The 17969-nt window shown below is 40.6% G+C and overlaps 1 protein-coding gene across 3 annotated transcripts in view; it reads left to right on the top strand.

Annotated features, from left to right (window-relative positions):
- PCDH11X (protocadherin 11 X-linked) overlaps positions 1–17969 on the top strand; it is a 427642-nt gene that overhangs the window by 296125 nt on the left and 113548 nt on the right. For all 3 annotated transcript variants that reach the window (XM_072929023.1, XM_030272410.4, XM_030272409.4), the window contains one exon: positions 10978–11176. In XM_072929023.1, the coding sequence (XP_072785124.1) occupies positions 10978–11176 (199 nt within the window). The remainder of the gene's footprint in view (positions 1–10977; positions 11177–17969) is intronic.

Raw genomic sequence — 17969 nt, 5'->3', positions numbered from 1 at the left:
GCTTGCTATAGATTTTCCTCTATTGCTTTCTTGTTTAGCAAGTGACTTGCAGAATGGAATATTTGCACCATAGCTTTTTTTCTGATTGCAATATGCCTTCTGAATTGACAAAAATAGGCTCAAAGGTCAAATTAATTAAAAACACTAGGAGAAAGAGCACAAGCTTAATGCTGCAAGTTTGTATTTACATGTTCTTGCCTGAAAAATGTGCGAGGTGCATTTTGTTGTCTGCAAAGCCCAGATGCTGTGTGCCAACAAAAACAAGAAATATCTTAAAGAGAAGAATTAAAGGGAGTTCTTTACTCAGGACAATTTATGCATGATGATGATTTCAGGGTGAGCAACCAGGGCACTCAGCATGGGTTTTGGGCAGTATAATTGATGCAGGATGCCCACAGTGTCCCCCTGTTGCCCACATAATATGTGCCAGCTTTGCCCACATTAATGTTATTGCCTTTCCCCACAAACATTTTTCCTGCTGCTTTATTCCAAAATCCTCCCCGGTTCTCAAGTTTCTACAGCACTTTGCCTTCCCCTGAGCTGTAGGAACACAGAGCAGACCTAAAGCCTACATTTGCTCCTCCATGGCTGCGTGTTGCCAGGGATTTCTGCCTTTCTGGATCAAGCAGAGCAAGCAGTTGCCTTTCCTAATCCTGACCTCGGTGTCAGCCTTGCAAAAGTACTTCAGATTTATGGGTTGCAAGTTTAATGTGGCTTGTATGGAGAATAATATTTACCTCTGATTTAACTGAGCTGTCCATGAAGTTTGAATACTCATGAAGCAGTGATTGTAGAGGTGTTAATGTTGTGTGTGGCAGGTGAGGATCAGAGGTAGCTCTGAGAGCACTCGGGGAGCTGCAGGAGCAACATTAGCTGTGCTCTTGCCCTTCCCTCCCCAAGCCCCTCGTGTTTCTCAGCTCTTTGGGGCACTTGAGAACTTCCCAAAAATGCAGGGACTCTGAGGATTGTGCTACTTATGAGCACACAGCACTGCAGTTTTGGGATTTAGGCAGTAAATGGCTTGGGACCAAGCTGTATTTAAGCAGAGCCCTGTGACAGAGGCTGTGGGTGTCTGGGCTGTGCAGTCAGCAGCCCACTGAGGAGGAGCTGCCCTCCAGTGATGCCCAATCCTCACTTTTAGGGCCTCTCTCCTATTTCCTCTTGGTGCTTTGAGTATTTTTGCATTAGCACCTTTCTCTTGCTGCTGCTCTGGGTTCCTGGTTCCTGTGTGTGGCTGCAGCTCACACATTTCCCCTTGCCCTTTGCCAGGGGAGCTGCCCAGGTGCCAGGTCTGGGCTTTGCAGAGCCAGGTCCTGGTGGCAGAGACCAGCCCAGAGGTGACCCTGAGCTCTCAGAGGGGCTGCAGGAGTCCCACCATGGGTGGTGACATGGGACCTGCTCAGCTGAAACAGCAGCTCTGGGCTGGCTGGGAGCAGAAAAATCCTTCCCCAGCCTTCAGCTGGATCCTCTCCTTGTCCCTCGCCCAGAACTGCAATCATCCCTTCCTGCAGACTAACGTGTGCTGCATCTCCTCAGCAATTTGTACTGCTGTGTTTTGCTCCAAGATGAGTGAGTAATCTTAACACTGCTAAAGAATGGCTGCACTGAATATGGAAATAAGCTGGGAAGATTTAAGGAACAAGGGAAGGCTAATGGCTTTATATTTTGCTTTGCTGAAGTGACACAAGTGGTGAATTCTAAAAGACAGTTATATATTCTGATTATCTGAAAGGGCAATTGCAGAGGCACCGCTCTGGAGGAGCGAGGGATGATCTCAGTGATACAATGCAGCACTTCAATTTGCAAAATTCCTCCCATTTGCAAATAGATATTTCAGACATCCATTTAAGAATGCATTATTAGTAGTTAGACTCTAGTAACTTTGAATATTTCATGTATTCTACTGTAAATAAGAGCTAAATCTTATTCATTATCACCCTGGTAATATAAGCTGTGAAAATAGTGATGCAAATAGGAGATTTCTGACTTTAATCAAATAAAACGGAATCTTTTTTCTTAAAACAGCTTGGAGAGGAAAATAGATCTTTCAGATGTTTAAAACAAAACCAAAGTATTGTTCACCATAGCATTTATCATCCAGAATATTTCTTATTTACAATAAGAGAAGATCGAAAGAATGCAAAGGGTGTCAGTGAAAAATTCCTTTATTTAAGTATGTGGAATGACTTCTCCTATTGAGAGCAAAACTTGTATCTTACAGTTGGAAAGGGAATTTCAGGACAAAAGTTTCAGTGAAAGTTTTTTTGATCCAGAGAAATTTTCCTGGACCACTGGAGTCCTCTGGAGAGTGTCCTGCTGATAAAAGTGTCCATCCTAGGATGCTGGAATTCACTTTGTGCAAATCAAATGCAGCATGAACTGCTTGCAAATCTTGCCCTAAAGCTTTATTTTATGTATGCCAGCAGGTAAACTCTTGCTTCTTCCTTAACCAGTTCACCTAAAGGTGGAGTAATTATTGCTGCCTTGAGAATGCACTCAGAGGGGTGACCTTGGTGGCCAGAACTCTGTAAATTTAAAATTAAGAATGGGTGGTTAAGGTGGTTAAAAGAGATTTTCTCAATGCCACAAGGATAACAGTTGCAAGGATAACTCTCTGATACAGAGACCAGAAAAGAGAATGTTTTCACTGCTATCTAAGAAGCTCTTGAGTTTCCTCAGAATCCATTTTGGGCAAGGGAAAATTTTTTTTGTCCATTCTTTCCCTTCTCCAGAAAGAGCAAGGCGCTTTTTTTGACAGCTCCTGATAAAATGACATACATTCATTTTATCCTTGCATTTTATCTCTCATCAATTCCCATTCTAGCTAATCAAACACTTGATATCAAACGTTATGGATTTCCTGCTGTAACAAATAAAATGCTGTTATAATAAAGGTGTGCTGTCATAATAAATGGAGTGAGATAGTGGCATGCCAAAGAGCTGCCTTGTTACTCATTTTAAAATGAGTAACATTTTGGGATTTTTGTTTTTTAATTTTTTTAAAACCATAATAAAATGAATTCAATTCAACAGCTACATGAGTTCCAATCAAACATAAAGTTACTGCTTGTCTGTATTACATGAACTGCTTTAGAAACATCCACACTGGGAGGAGAGATTTTATTTTATAGAGTGAAATGCAGCTGAATGTTGCACTACTACTTGAACTGGAGAAGTTAAGAACTATCCTTGCCCAAATCTTATTTTGCTTCTGACTTTGGCACACATGCAAGCCAAAATGAGATAGAAATCTCTTTTTCTGGGAAGCACTAATAAGAACAGCTCCGTTTCCTGCCTCAAAAATGATGAAAGCACATTTCCAGGCCGCTTCAAGCGAACACTTGTTCAGCTCCTGGTGTTACAAACATCAGAAAGATTTGACCTTTACAGGAAAAACTGAACAGGAAAAAAAGTTGCAAAGTGAAACAGGATCAGGTGCTTGGGGTTTCTTCCAGGTCTCTCTAGCCCCAATGACCTCCTCAGGGTTGATTTTAAGGGTTAGCCTTGACTGTGATACAGAAGGACCTCACTGGAGGTTTTTGAGTAATTTACTGGATCATTTATTATTCCATTAATCCATACCTTGCTCATGAAGAAACATGAAATTTACTTATCTGAGCCATGACTGCAATGTATAATTAGCACAATCAATTTAAGCTAGAGGCCCATGTATGTTTATGAAAGTAGAAATTCTCCTCCATTTCAATATTAACACAAAGAATTCACAATTCTGATAAAGCCCAGTCAATAGTTCTGCTGGAAAAGGTTCACGCTGCTGGGGCAGCAGTCAGAAGTGATGTCAAATATTGCTGAAGTGGTTCTGTGTTATTGTTTATTGCAATGTTCTTTTAACTATAAAATGGCTTTGCCTATCAGATATCAAGCATTCAAGATGATAACATCAAAGATGATGGAAATTGAAGAATGTACCAAAGAAAAAAATCAGAATTGAGATTTTCCTCTTTTTCAAACTTAGCAACAGCACAGCCATAGTGCAACTTTCATGTGTAATTTTTATTTAATTACATGTCAAATTGAAGGCTTAGATGAATTAAACTTTAAAAAGCATGCTTTCAGCTATCATTTCAACATCTAGCATGCAATAACTGCCTTTCAAAAGCTAAATAAAATGTTTGACATGCTTTAAATGTTATTTTCAGTTTTATTTGCTTTTTATTTCACTTCTTTGTTGTTATTTCGAGAAGCTCAGAAAATGCAATTTAATTGCTAAGTGTTGCTGGGGAAAGTCTTATGAGAGATCCTCTGGTACAAGGAGGATTAGTGTCTGGAAATAAATACCCTTTGAAGCCATTAATCAGAAATTTGGGAAGCTCCAGGTTCATAATGGGTTTGTTCAGCAATGATTTGGAGAATGGGTTTGTTCCATGACCTCAGTGCTGTGAGAGGACGATGGGAGTGTTGGCTTAGCCCCTGGTTACTTCAGTGAAAAATGGAAAATTTGCTTCTTAAAGCAAAGTGTTGGTTACAAACCCTTCCTTTTCCTGCCTGCATGGTGAAATTCAGATGAAAAATTAACACTTTATAATTCTAATAAAAATTTGTAGGGAATGATATGTTTATTCACAGTTCTGTGGAAGCATGTGGGGACTTATTGCCTTTTAATGGACATGTGCACTCTTGAGAACTCTTGATTTTTTTTTTATTACCTTGACTAATTGCTATATACATAGAATTTTACAATAGTTTAATGTATATTTATTTTGCTGATTTTGTGTTATACTTACAGTTAGTTACACTTGTACTCAGTTTTTGTCAGGAAGTACAGAAAGAACTCCTGGGTCACTCTGTCCTGTCTGTTTTAAGGTCTGAGGAGTCTTTCTTATTTTTTTTTTTAGCTAGGATAATTTTACTAGTGATGTAGTTACTAGACTAAACAACATATTTCACTTATGTTAGCAAGCTCAAAGTAGTACATTTTTCTTAAATAAAAACGGATTTTTATTTTGTTAAATTTTCACTCTGTCTCAATGGGAAGGGTTTCACAGAACTCTCTTGCAATGGCCGAGAGCTGCAATATCTGACATTTCCCTTATCAGCTGGCTGCAGTTTTAGCTGCCTGCAAGAGGAGCCTGCAGGGACCTGAGCCTGTGATTCCTGAAAGGCACCCGAGTAAGTGAGTGCTGGAGGTACAAGATAGTCCTGCAAGATTATTCCTCATCACTTGAGAGAATTCTTTGTGTGAGGGAATCCAGCTATAAGATCTGACAATTTGAAGTCATTTCCATTTGAGCAGGTGTAGGGGCACCATCTGTTCTGCTGCTTTTCTGTGGAGGTAGTAATACTTTCATTGAAAATGTACAAATCTGTCTAAGATAATCAGCCATGTTGAATTTCTATTTGTCTGGGCAGCCAATTCAGCTTTTATTTGCCCTTTTGAAGTTAATTGGTTATGCTTCCTGCATCTAAATAAATTCAAAAAGTGGGAGGAGTTATTTAAATCAAAAATGAAAGCCTAAAACTATTTGCTTCTCTTATACTACTCTGGAATAGTAAGATTTTTAATCACAGTGAGAAAAAGCAAAAGTATTTATAAAATCTTCTCTTTAGAAGTCATTCAGATACTGTATTTTCCCTTAGTAATTAGTGAGGGTGTAAGATACAGTTACTAATGTTAATGAGATTAAATTAGGAGGACTAGCAAAATTTATAACAAGAATGTCAAAAGGATTCTATTGGATTTCTTTTGGAAGTTTTAAAGAGCTGAAAATGCAAAGTCTTGCCAATGTTCAAAAGGGTAAATTAGTGTTGGCAGCTGGGGGTGATGCTTTTTTATGTGAGGTGGGGAAAAACTGCTTTTAATGCCCACTAGGCCTGGACTTGTGAAATCAGCTGGGAACTGTCACTTTGCACAATGCCTCTCTCCTTCCCCCGGAAGATGAGCCCTTCATTTTTCTTTTTGGAAAAAAAACAACCAAACAAAAACCTCCCCACACTCCAAACCCAAAACCCAAACCCACCCCTATGCAAGATCACTGCAGGACCCATTAAATAAATCATAAAAGGTCACTGCTAAATTAGAAAATGTGAACGGAAGAATGATGTGTTGCTAATGAAGTGTTTCTATTTGTGTGTGATAATGGTGAGCGATTTGGCATCTTTGTAGATACTCCAAGAAAAATACAGATACCTGCTGGCAAAAATGCAGAAGTTTAATTTGAGTGAAAAATCATAATGATCTGTATTATATATTTTTCCTATGACAAAGCCATCAAAGTAATGTAATAAAATCTTAGATTTAATGTGCCAGGCTGCAAAACTTATGGGAAATACAGACTTATAAAAGAGTTAAGAGAAACTCTTTGAGCTGTATTTGTTGTGCTCGACACTACTCTGTATGGGGAAAGGAAAAATGAAAATACTGGCTTGTCTCTGTTGAGTTTCAGCACAAAGACATATTTCCCACTGGGTTTATGGTTGGATCCTCTCGGGCTGTTTGGTTTAATGCTATTCTGAAAATTTTGCTCTGATAGTTGCTGGGTCCTGTTTGTCTCAATGAAAGCCTGTGCAACAAAAATTGCTGTTTTGGAACAAAAGGTGATAGCTGAGGATAAACAGATAGGAGCTGGAAATTGTAGTTTGATTAGGGATCTTCTTTGCTGCTTATCCTTGAAGATAGTTGTTTTCTGGTTATTTAAGGTATTTCATGTCCTCCTAACATTTGAAGTAAACAAGCGACTGAGAAAATTAAAAATTTATTTGACTACTCCTTTATTTACTGGCTGCTAATAGTGGAAAGAAATGTTCAAGTAGTCCTGTTCTTTTGTGCTGTCTCACAGCATCTCCTAAATAAGGTCTGCTTTAAATCAGAATTATCATCTAAATAATATAATTAATTCAGCATAAATTAAAAAGTAATGTTTTTTCTTTATGATCTCCTTTTAAATGGATATTAATTTGCTTCAATGAATGAAGATAATAAGGTTAATAGTTTAATGTTCCTCAGTTGATATCTGCTGCTTTTTCTATTACCTTTTTTTCCTTTTTGCTTATAAATTGGCTAACCCCTGGTGTATAATACCAGAAATCATCCCTTCAGTGTATCCAAAGCTATTTACTTAGACTCATCTTTTATTATTCCCACTGCCACAGTCTAATTATTGTAGTGAAAGATTGAACACAGAATAGTTTGGGGCTTTGATCAGTCTTCATATAAATTTCAATAATGAGAGTAAAAGGTTTGCGGTTTTCTGAGATAATTTGATCCCTCCAGACACACTCAGCTTTTACCAAAGGCAGCGAATGCCATATGAGACCTCTGACAGCATTTGTGTCTGGTCTGTGGCATCTCTGCAAGCAAAATGTTTTCCTCATACCAATGAAGAGTAATTTAATATTTTTTAAATGTGGCAGAGAAACTCTAGACTGCTGCATGGTTTTTTTTCCCTTAAATTTTCACTTCATTGTCCCCTATCAGTTTAATTGTCTGTATTACAAGTTCCTACATCAGAATCCTCTAAGAATGCATAATAGGTCTGCTTGCATTTCTCTCTTTTTGAAAAAGTATACCAACTGTCATCCAGATAAATAAAACAAACCATAATCCTTGTTATTCCATTACTATCGGTGCTGGCTCCCTTCGGAGATAAATAGAAAAGCAGCTGGAGACTGAGGATATTTTGTAATCTTATAAATTGAAATTTAAATGCCTCAAGGAGGAAATTTCCAAAATAATTGTGACAGAAGATAAGTCCCGGCTTTTGGCAAAATTTTATTAGAATTACTTGTTCCAGATCGTTGTCTGACGCCTGTATGAATTAAGAAAATGGCAGCACTGACATGTAGAGGAATAGCTGAGGTTTTTTCATCTTGATAAATTTTTCTGAAAGTGCTCTGTCATCAGTGTTATCAGGTGTGACACACTCAGGGACACAATCAAATTTAAAATCATGAGCCTGTAGCTGATGCCAGTTGATTTTAAATCATATGGGTCTGATCCTTCTGACTAATAACATCTCAATTTACGCAGCTAAATATTTACCATTTTTAACAGAACGTGAGGGTTAGTTAGTAACATTTTTAATTTTGCTTGGGGTATGGGATTTGTTTTTTCTCACTCAGCTAGGCAGTTAAAAAAGTGTTGGTGACTTTCTGGTCTCCTCTACTGTCAGCTGGTTAAAAATCTCTTCTGTATTTTAACAGTGAACCTTGAAAATAAATATTCCTTTGTTTACACTTAAGGAACCCCAGATGCACAAAGTAATAACCAGTTGTAGAGAACAACAACCATTGTGCTCCCAGTCATTTTCAAAAGCTAGTATTGGTGTATAGTGCTAAAACTTGGGCTAAAATTGTTTTAAGAATACTTAAAATTCACTGGTAGCTTGTAGAGGTGAGGATATAACACAACACAAAGGCCGTGCAAACCTCAGAAAATGCCGCTTTTACAAACAGCTCGTGCAATAGAGGTGGATTTTTTTTCATACTGTGAATACCAAACTCATTTCAGATGAAAGAAACAGCACATTCCCTTTCCACGTCTTATCTGTACATCTGTGCAAGCTGGGTGCAGTTTTGAATGCAGGGAGTGAATGAGAAACATTGCAGGAATGATTTCACTGGATCAACTTGACAAAACTTCACTTATTTGGGCTTTGAGCAGAGAATTGATTGGCACTGCTGGTGTGGATAGGCTCTGAGAGGCAGCTGGAGTGGAGTGGAATAGGACACATCGGTAATTTTTGTTGAGCCATCTGGGTTTTTGGGTTTGCAGAGACACTTGGTGCATTTTCACCCAGCTGTGGTGGGAAAGGGCAGCAGGAGGACCAGGAACTGTCCCAGCCAGGCCTGCAGAGAGCCCTGGGGCAGCTGCAGGCAGCCAGATGTGGAGTTCAATGAGCAATTCTTGTGGGGACCCCAAAAGTGCAATGGGGACATTTGGGGGTGTTGGCTGTGACCCATTCACCACCAGAACCTTTTCCCAGTGGGCTGTCAGGCTGTCCCAGCAGTCACAGAGGGGTTCTCCTCTCCCATTTCCACCCCATGGAACTGGGAGCCATTCTGTGTTCAGCTCTTCAGAGCTGAAATGTCTTGGCTTGATCTGTTCCAGTATTTCTCAAAGATCTGCCAAATGAGGGAGAGCCTAAAATCTGCAAATTTGATAAACAGGAAAGCAGGGCTGGAAGGCAATGGATGAAATCATCTGGAAAAAGAGAATGGCAGGAAAAATGAACGCAAAGTGCCACTCTTAGGCTGCAGCAATCGATGGCAATAACCAAAAAGGGAACAAGGAGAAGATCAATAAAGAGGACCTGGGCATTATGACGGTTGGCAAGGACACAAATGTGTTGTGCTGCCATGGCAAAGGAGCCTGCAGGAGATGTGAAATGATCCTGCTGAGTGCTGTCAGGACCTTGGCTGGAGCTGGGTGCTGGATTTTGGGCAGAGCATGGAGCTGTGAGCGAGCTCCTGCACAGGGGGAGCAGCCAGAGAGAGCAGGAGCACTGGCAGATTGAAATAATAAGGTCTGTTTATTCTGAAGCAGAATAAAGTGCCGAGTGCCAGAAAGATGAGTGGGAATAAGCAGACCGTGATGGATGGGGCTGAAGAAGTGATTTATTTTGTAACAAGAAAGAGGCAGGTTCAACATTAGAAGAGAAGCTCTCCATTAGCAACGCTGAGGCACTAAAAGAGGTTTTCTGGGAAAGCCCTGAGTGTCTTCCTGGTAGCTGGTAGGTAGTGCTGTCACTCTGGTCTGTCAGGGATCACACAGGTGAGGTTGGTGCTGCCGTGCTCTTGGCTGCACACGCTGCAGAGCCGCTGTCTGTGGGCACCTGTAATGATGTCACTGTGACAAAAAGAGATGTGCAAAAGTGGAGGAGCTGAAAACTCAATGCAATTGAATGTTTTCAACATGGCCACCCTATAGGAACCAAATATCTAGGGACCCCTGACAACATCTGCTCTGCTATATACACTATATACTTTTTTTGCATAATTGCATCAAAACTCTGGTCTGCAGTTTTGCTATTCCCAGCAGTTCTGCATCCAGAAAGTTTTGCATTGCCTTTCAAATGGAATTTTGAATAACAACAACCTAAGAATATTTGAAACAGCTTGTTTTTTTGGGTTTTTTTGTTTGTTTTTTTTTTAATGTTCCCGTTTCAAGTTTCCAAACCATGGATATCAGACACATCAAAACGAGCAGGAGAGCTACTTATTTTTTGTTCCTATTTTCTTTTAATACTGGGAGAGATTTACATTTCAGTTATTCAGTTCCTAAATCATGCAGGGTTCACTTAGGCAATGAAAACTCTGTCCCGTGTCTGGTTCTTTGTTTCATGTGGCCCTTCCCTCCACATCTGGGCAGAGATGCTTTCCATCCTCAGCTCCCTGGTTCCCAGCTTCCAGCCTGTTACAGTTAAGGTACAGGTCTGTGGTATAACGAAAATCAAAGGAGTTGTAATGAAATGTCTGAGGGAGAGCAGGGGAATCTACTTTTCATTCATTAGCTTAACGCCTGTGCAAAATCTATTAAAAGTGCTTTCAGTACATAAGACTTGTTGTTGTTTGTTCTTTCTCTGTCTCAGAAGAATCCAACAGCATTATAAATGTGTCACATTTTTTAGGCCCAAAAGCGTGGAACAGCTTTTAATGGGAAAAAAAATGTTTTTTGAAAACTAGAAAACTCAGCAGTGAAATAAATTGAGCCTCAAAAAGTGATTGAAATCTCCAAGTCAATATTCAAAAGGTATCCAAAGACTTGTGAAGTCTGACAGAATCTCTTTAGTTTGAGTTGTCTTTCATTTTGCATCAGGGCTTACATTTTTAAAAACCAGCAGCAAGCAGTGCTGTCAGGTGCAGCGGGTCTGAAAGCAGCTCGTGAAAGCCTGAAATTGTGCACAACTCTGGGTGTAGCGCTCAGCAGATAACCAAAATAATGCATTTCCTAAATGGGCTGCGTTGAGCAATTACCGATACCGTGGTGGAAACCATTGTCATTCTGTTCCTTCCTTGTAGCCCCAGCGCCGCGTCACCTTCCACCTGCCGGATGGCTCCCAGGAAAGCTGCAGTGACAGCGGGCTCGGAGACCACGAGCCCACGAGCGGGGCCAGCACGTCCCACCCGCTGCCCCTGGGCTTCCCCCAGGACGAGTTCTACGAGCAGGCGTCGCCCAACAGCCGCACCGAGGGAGACGGCAACTCCGACCCCGAGTCCAGTAAGTGCAGAGCTCTGTCACCTCACCCATCCACTCATTGCAATCCATCTATCAATCAATCAATCAATCAGTCACGGGGATTTTTCTACCTCCGGGTAATTATAAAAAGTGAGCGTTGGTTTTCGCGCGGCTGAAGGCGCGTTCTGTTTCTGAGAGCGGGAGGTCAGGCGGTTGGGAGTGAAACACGGGGAGCTGTTAAGGGTTTATGGATGAGCTGGTGTTTTTATGGACCTGGTGTGCTGGGCACAGAGGAGCTTTCTGAGGAGGTTAACGCCGCTGCCCTAATGGTCGTAAATACTGTGCTGAGGGAATTCGCATTTTTTAATGTTTCCCTTTCTGACTACTGTGTGCTGGAGTTTAACAGGGAACTCGTGGGTGGTGAGCAGCTCTGTGAACACACTGCAGTCTCCAGAAATAAGGGTTTCTTGATTCGCCCTTTAAAAGCAGCAATGGCATGTAGTAATAATCTCAGAAGAGTTTGTCATCATCTGCCATTGCCAGTGCCTTCTTGTGGTGTCAAAAACAGAGGCAAAATCAGCAGGAGCAGGAGCTGTGGGCACTGGCTCTGCTCGCTGTGCTGTGATGTGATAGCCAGTTGGAGACTCCACTGAACTTTAGTCAGCTGTTAATTGTCCAGAGGCTCCTTATCTGGATTAAATTGAACCGTGCCATTGATAAAGAGACACCTGAATGTCCCTAAGCCTCCAAGGCCTTGTTAGCGGCTTAATAAGTGATTTAAAAATACATCTGTTCTGGGCAAAACTTGGCCCAAAAGGTGGATTTCAGCTGCTTTAGTGTATCAGGAGGAATGAATTAGTGAGTGCTATGCACTTGAAATAGCTGTAGAAGGTAGTTACACTCTGCAGTGGCAAATCCAGCATCCAGCAGAGAGCATTCCCTCCATTCCGAGCTGGCTGTGCCACATTCAGCCTGGCTTTTGGAAATCACCTCTGCCTCTGCCTTTGCTGCCCAGGACTGGAGCCTCAGGGGCTTTTTGCATATGTGACATGCATCTTCTTTTTCTTTAACTTGTAAACTATTACCTAAGTTTAAAATTTGTAAGGTGATATGTTTTCTTAAATAATGCCAGAATATTATGTTTTCCAAGTTGATAGACAGCTGACAAGAGCCACCAGAGGTTTTTGATCTTGTGTTGGAAAATCATCATTTGCTTTTGTGCTTATGTATTTAAGGCTGTAATGTACCCTTAACAATATTCTAGACAGTCAAACTGGGTTCTTCACAGTTAAGCTCTAAAGGGCTACAAATACACCCCAAAGAGAGAAAATATCAAGTTATATATTATTTGTTGCTTTTGCTTTGCATACTCATGGTCTGAATTTTCTTTCCTGCTCTTTCTTGTTGTTTGTGACCGATATTTATATTATACTGGAGTGAGAATGATGTACATGAAATCAGCATCCAGGGCCTTTCCTGCAGAGAGCAGGGGACAGGAGCTGGTGTAGAGGAGTTCTGAGAACAGGCACGTGCATCCTGCCCTGCCATTTGCAAAGAGGCTCAGGTTTGGGATTTGCCCATGCTTTTTGTGCCCAGGCTTTTTAATTTCAGAACAAATATGCACCATGACTCTTCCAGAATGTGGCTCTAAAAGTAACTCAGCTCTGACATCTGAATGTCACTGACATACATCCCTGTGAGCAGGCTAAGCAGGCATCAGATGTCTTTCCAAGTGTGAAGTTGAAGAAAGTTTAATCACCTGTCTAATTACCTGACAGTTCAGTTTTAAACTTGAAGTCGCAGTTTAATTAGAGTTTATTTTATGTGAAGATTTTTCTTCCTTTCCAACTTGTATCTTATTGAAACAGTGTAATTGAAGTGGCACGAAGCCCCTTTTAGTGTTCTATGCTTATATTAATGGCAGCATCTAGTGGCAGGAAGAAAAAAGCAGATTTAGGTAGATGCTGTGTGCTCTCCTACATCTGAGGGGAAAAGGGGAAGACCCACAGCATATTTGTGTCCAGTGTGCTGCTGCAAAGTGACTTGGTGCAGATGACAGCAACCCAAAATATCTGATGAGGCTCAGGTTCATGTAGTTCACTTGTGCATGCAGGACACATTTAGCCAACAATGAAACAGTAAAAATAGCTCTGAATTGATGGTTTCCTCTACAATCTTCTGCTGGATTTTTGGTTGGTGTTTTTTTTTTTTTTTTTATTCTAATTTGGAGTGGGTCGATGCATTCAAAGCATTTCTTGTCTTCCTTTATGGACTAAAATGTTGTTAATGTGAGAAGCGACAGGAAAACCCAATCAGATGAGTTCATACAGCAGAACAAGCATGGCCTTCATTCCCTTCCAACATCTTTAATATCTGACCTGTCTTAATCTGAAACACTGTCTGATTTGTCAGCTGGTGGGGATTTAGTTCAGCTTTGCCTGCCAAGGAGAGAGATTTGGGGTGAAATGATGTCAGGAATGTCCAGAACCAACCAAGTGCCCTATGAAAGTTGGTGGCAGCTCTGCCATCACTCATGGCCATGTTCAAAAGTGTTTTCTTCTTCTTGCTTTTCCTGACTACAGTCCTTTGGTGCTATTTGTTTCTCTGATACTGGAAATTGTTGCATTTTGGAAGCTTTCCATTTACTAGCAATAGCTAAGCATTTATTGCAAAACAGTGAAAAAGATGAGCATAACGAAATAAAATTAAAAAAAAAACAAAAAAAACCCCTGAGAAATATTGGTGGGAGAAAGCTTTATAAATTCACATCTGATACAGGACTGAAACAAGGAGGGGGAAAAAAATAACAGTAAGGTTATAGTGGTTAGAAAACTGTGAGAAATTTATATGTAATCCTTTAAAATTAATTGACTGTGCTAATTAAAATTAGAAATAGGCTATTTAAAATGATTTGTCTTCTCTTACTTTAGTTCCCTCCTTAGAAAAACATAAAGTTCAGTGTGGTAGATGTATCATAAGGAAGAGATGCCAATAAACTGTCACGCTAAGTAAATAGCAATATAAAAAAGCATGTAGGTCTGTAGGGAACCTTATCCTTAAGTAACAGCACTCTGTACGTGGTATTCAGATATTTTCTCCTCATAAGTTGCTCAAATAAGGATGCTCCAATAACTCCCCATGCTAAAGATTTTAACCAAACCGTCTTTTTCTGCCCTCTTTTCCCCCTCTGTTTAAATACAAAACACACTTCAAGCATAGACAAAGACCAAAAAATTCTCTGTGTCTGGACTTCCCTGGCAAATTCTCTCCCAGTGGTGCCCTCTCAGTGCTGTAAGCAGTGATGTTCATCAAAGGGGTTGAAAGGTGCATGTAAACCTCCGTTCTGCTGGGTTATTTAATTCATGTGTAAGATATTAATGACAAATTTTCATGCTTCATCTGTTTTTATAGCCTTATCGAAATCTGTTTTCTTTCCTCTAGACAATAAAATTATTTTACTTTTGTTTGGAGGAATAATAGAATATGACTAGTTCAGCCAAGAAATTGGGCAGAGTAAGAGGAATGATTGCAGCTTGGGGACAAGGAGTGTGGAGGGGAAGCCAGAAAACCTGAAAGTAATCTGCAATTAAATAATAGCAATCATTTGGTATGAAGAAAATGGAAGTATAAACAAAGCTAGCTGAAAATTAAAGTTAATGAGGCAAATCACACTGAGATTTCAGGGTTTCAAACAGGAGGGAACTGGTGTATTAAGGAGAGGGGGTCTCCATGAAGAATATTTAACATGAATTAGTGACTAATAAACCAAGAAGGTTGCATTGAAAATCAGCAAGTGTAGAGCTAAAAGGGAATCAGTCAACACCATCAGTTTGTGTCCATGCCAAGCTGATGTTGCCAGAGGTTTCTGGATGCTTCTTTTTGTCTCCCAATCCTATTTCACACTGCTGAAGAGCTGCTTGGGTGGGCTGGACTGAAGAATTCCTGTGGGTTCCACCCCTGGGGAGGGGAAAAGGTAAATTTTAGATCCATGGATTCCCCAGTTCCATTTGTTCCACGAGGCACAACTTGTGGGCAGCACATGAGTAATTGAGCAGCTGGGGCAAAGCTCTGCTGGCTTTAAGTGATCATCAGAGGGCAGAGAATCAGTCCTAGGAAGAATTCAGCTGCAATCCGTGGTGTTTAACCACGTAAGAGGGAGGTTTGCAGCAAGCAAGACATCTGTTCATGATTAAAGACAGCGTATATTTCTTCCTCAAAATTAAAAGAACGCTTTCACCTTGACTTAATTTTTGATAAGGATGATGTTGATGAGCACAAAGGCAGGCTGATGAAGAATGATGATAATGGCACTAAAAGTCAGAGCAGGTTCAGTGCATTCATGTGGAGGAGAGGAGATAATCCTCCTCCCAGGATATCAAAACTAATAGTGTTTTTTCTTATTTTTCTGTAATTCTGACACACAAAGTGTCAAGAAAAAATAAAGCTCTGGTCAAGCTCCGCTACTGGAAAGCATTTACAAAGAAGAAACTGAGATATATATGAATATAATGCAAGAAATGGTATCATGGCTTTCCCAAGAGTAGGATGAGATTAGCTCCATTATCTCACCTCCATGATATGTATTTTCAACATTGGGGAATACATCTACAATAAATCTATATATATATATTTAAATACTAATAACTGTTATTATGACATTAGGGTGGAGCATTGGTAATTAAGAATGAAAAGACGTAGAATAATACAAGAATGGAAAAGTCTCCATAATTATCTTCATTAAGGAGTTTGGCATTAAAAAGCAGGAACATGTCAATGAAATATTCTAGTAGCTCAAAGCCAAGCATCACTGACAATAGAGGAGGAGGTGTGCATGACACGAGAATTGGATTTTGCTAAGGATTTGAAGTAATAGCAGTGGGATGAAATCTAATAGTTGAGAGTCATTCTCATAGGAGCTGCTGTATGTAACTAGTATATAAATCACCAGCTGAAAATGACATAGAGAAAAAAAACAACTGAGTATTACAAAGATAAACTATAAATCACCGATACCTAATGTGACTGTGAAAAAATCCTGGGTTACTCCTAGGAGAGAGAAAAAAAGAAGAAAAGAAAAAACCCCAGGGGTTGCTGACACCATAACAGGCCTTTTATGAATAGGGTTGGCTTCCCACATTAAAGAAAGGTGAATTTGCATGAGAAACAGGCATAAAGAAATATTATTAATAACAGCAACAGCAACGGGATGCTTATATACAGAGAAAGGAATTAATATTGGCTTGTCCAAACTACCAGGTAAAGGGGCCTGGGGCTGCTCTCCCACCACAGCAGGGAGAAGCCAAAACTGGGCTGGTGCTGCCTTCAAACCAGCCAGGGCTGGAAATCTGGGGGCTGCAGACAAGACCAGTGAGAAGTGCACAAACAGGGCGTGAGAATTCAACCTGGCTGCAAGAAGAAGCTTGATGCATTTGTGAGAGAGAAAAGGCAAATTAATTCTGTGTACTGAGAGCAGCAAATCCAGCGTGTCGCGCACGAGGTGACTCTTCATGGCTGAGAATGTGAAATCCAGGGGTGGACGTGTTTGCTGAGCCTCAGCTCTGCTCTGGGCTCCAGCCCCAGCCCCAGCTGGACACAGGGCTGGTCACCACCAGGCCAGGAGTGTGACCATGCCACCGCAGCCACGGGTGTGACAGGAGCTCAGGGGATCCTCTCACTCTGCCTGCTGGAGGAGAAAGGGTCAGCACAGGCTGCAGACAGGGAGCTCATTCTCCCTGGGAAAAATGCCTGCATTTTCTGCCATGCTGACTTGTCTGATAATCAGAAACTCTGCAGTTGCTGAAATATACTCTTTAAACATCATCAATAAGATGCTCTGGCAGCTGGATTTCAGACATCATGCTGGGGCATAAGAAAGCATAAATCTACAAAGTCTTAAGTTTCTTGTTCTCTGTCCAAAAATGGACTGTCAACACATAGAATTTTTTTTAAGGTATGCTTTCAGTTTTTTCCTTCCCATCCTCTGTACTTTATATTTCCACAGAAAGGTTGAAATGTAACAGCAATATTTTAGTTTGGTTGTGTCTGAGTTATAAACACACTTAAGCCTAGCTTGAATAAAACAGAAAGAAGCTGTCATTAGTTAAAGATAACAAATCTCAGGCTAAAATACATCCCAGTCTCCCACATCCACCCATTGGGCTCTTTAACTTCTGCTGTACTGGGCTTTTCGAACCCCATGGCTGAACACTAATAATTAAGTCGGAAAGTGCTGAGGTAATTAATCTTTCTGAGGCAATAGAGTTTGATTGATCTTCTACCTTTAATCAAATTAGCTCCAGGTAGGTGGGAGAATGTAGCACTCAGCGAGGTGCCAGCCCCAGCGGTGACCTCGTGGGAGCCCCATGAATCACGGGCTGGAGCCTCCAGAGCCTTCTCTGAGCAGCTTTGATGGGATTTAAAGCACGGGGAAATGCAGAGATGCCCACCAGGATGTGCTCCCCACTCCTGTTTTCAGGTGTCACCCCTTAGGGTGCAGTTTCTCTCTGCGTGGCACGTGTTTGAGGGCACGGGATGCCACAAGGCTTCAAGCTGGGTGGATTTTCCAGATGTTTCAGCTCTTTGTTTCTAAAAATAATTGTGGTTATAAGAGTAAATTATAGTTATATTTCTGATTTTTTTTAAAAATAATTTTAATCATAAAGTTATAAAAATAATTTTAGTTATGGAGAGTGAAGCAAGCCAACAGAAACTCCTATAAAACAAAGCGTGGTGGTATTCTGGATTTGTTCCTGACTGGGCACACTGGAGAGGTCAATTTGCAATGATGCAGATGAGTGGCTTTTGCAAGCAGATTTTCACCTGTACCTGAGAGGAT

This window comes from Taeniopygia guttata, chromosome 4A, assembly GCF_048771995.1.
Source record: "Taeniopygia guttata chromosome 4A, bTaeGut7.mat, whole genome shotgun sequence".
In the NCBI taxonomy this organism is placed as follows: Eukaryota; Metazoa; Chordata; class Aves; order Passeriformes; family Estrildidae; genus Taeniopygia; species Taeniopygia guttata.
Note: the sequence above shows the minus strand (reverse complement) of the source record. Positions and strands in the feature narration are given on the sequence as shown.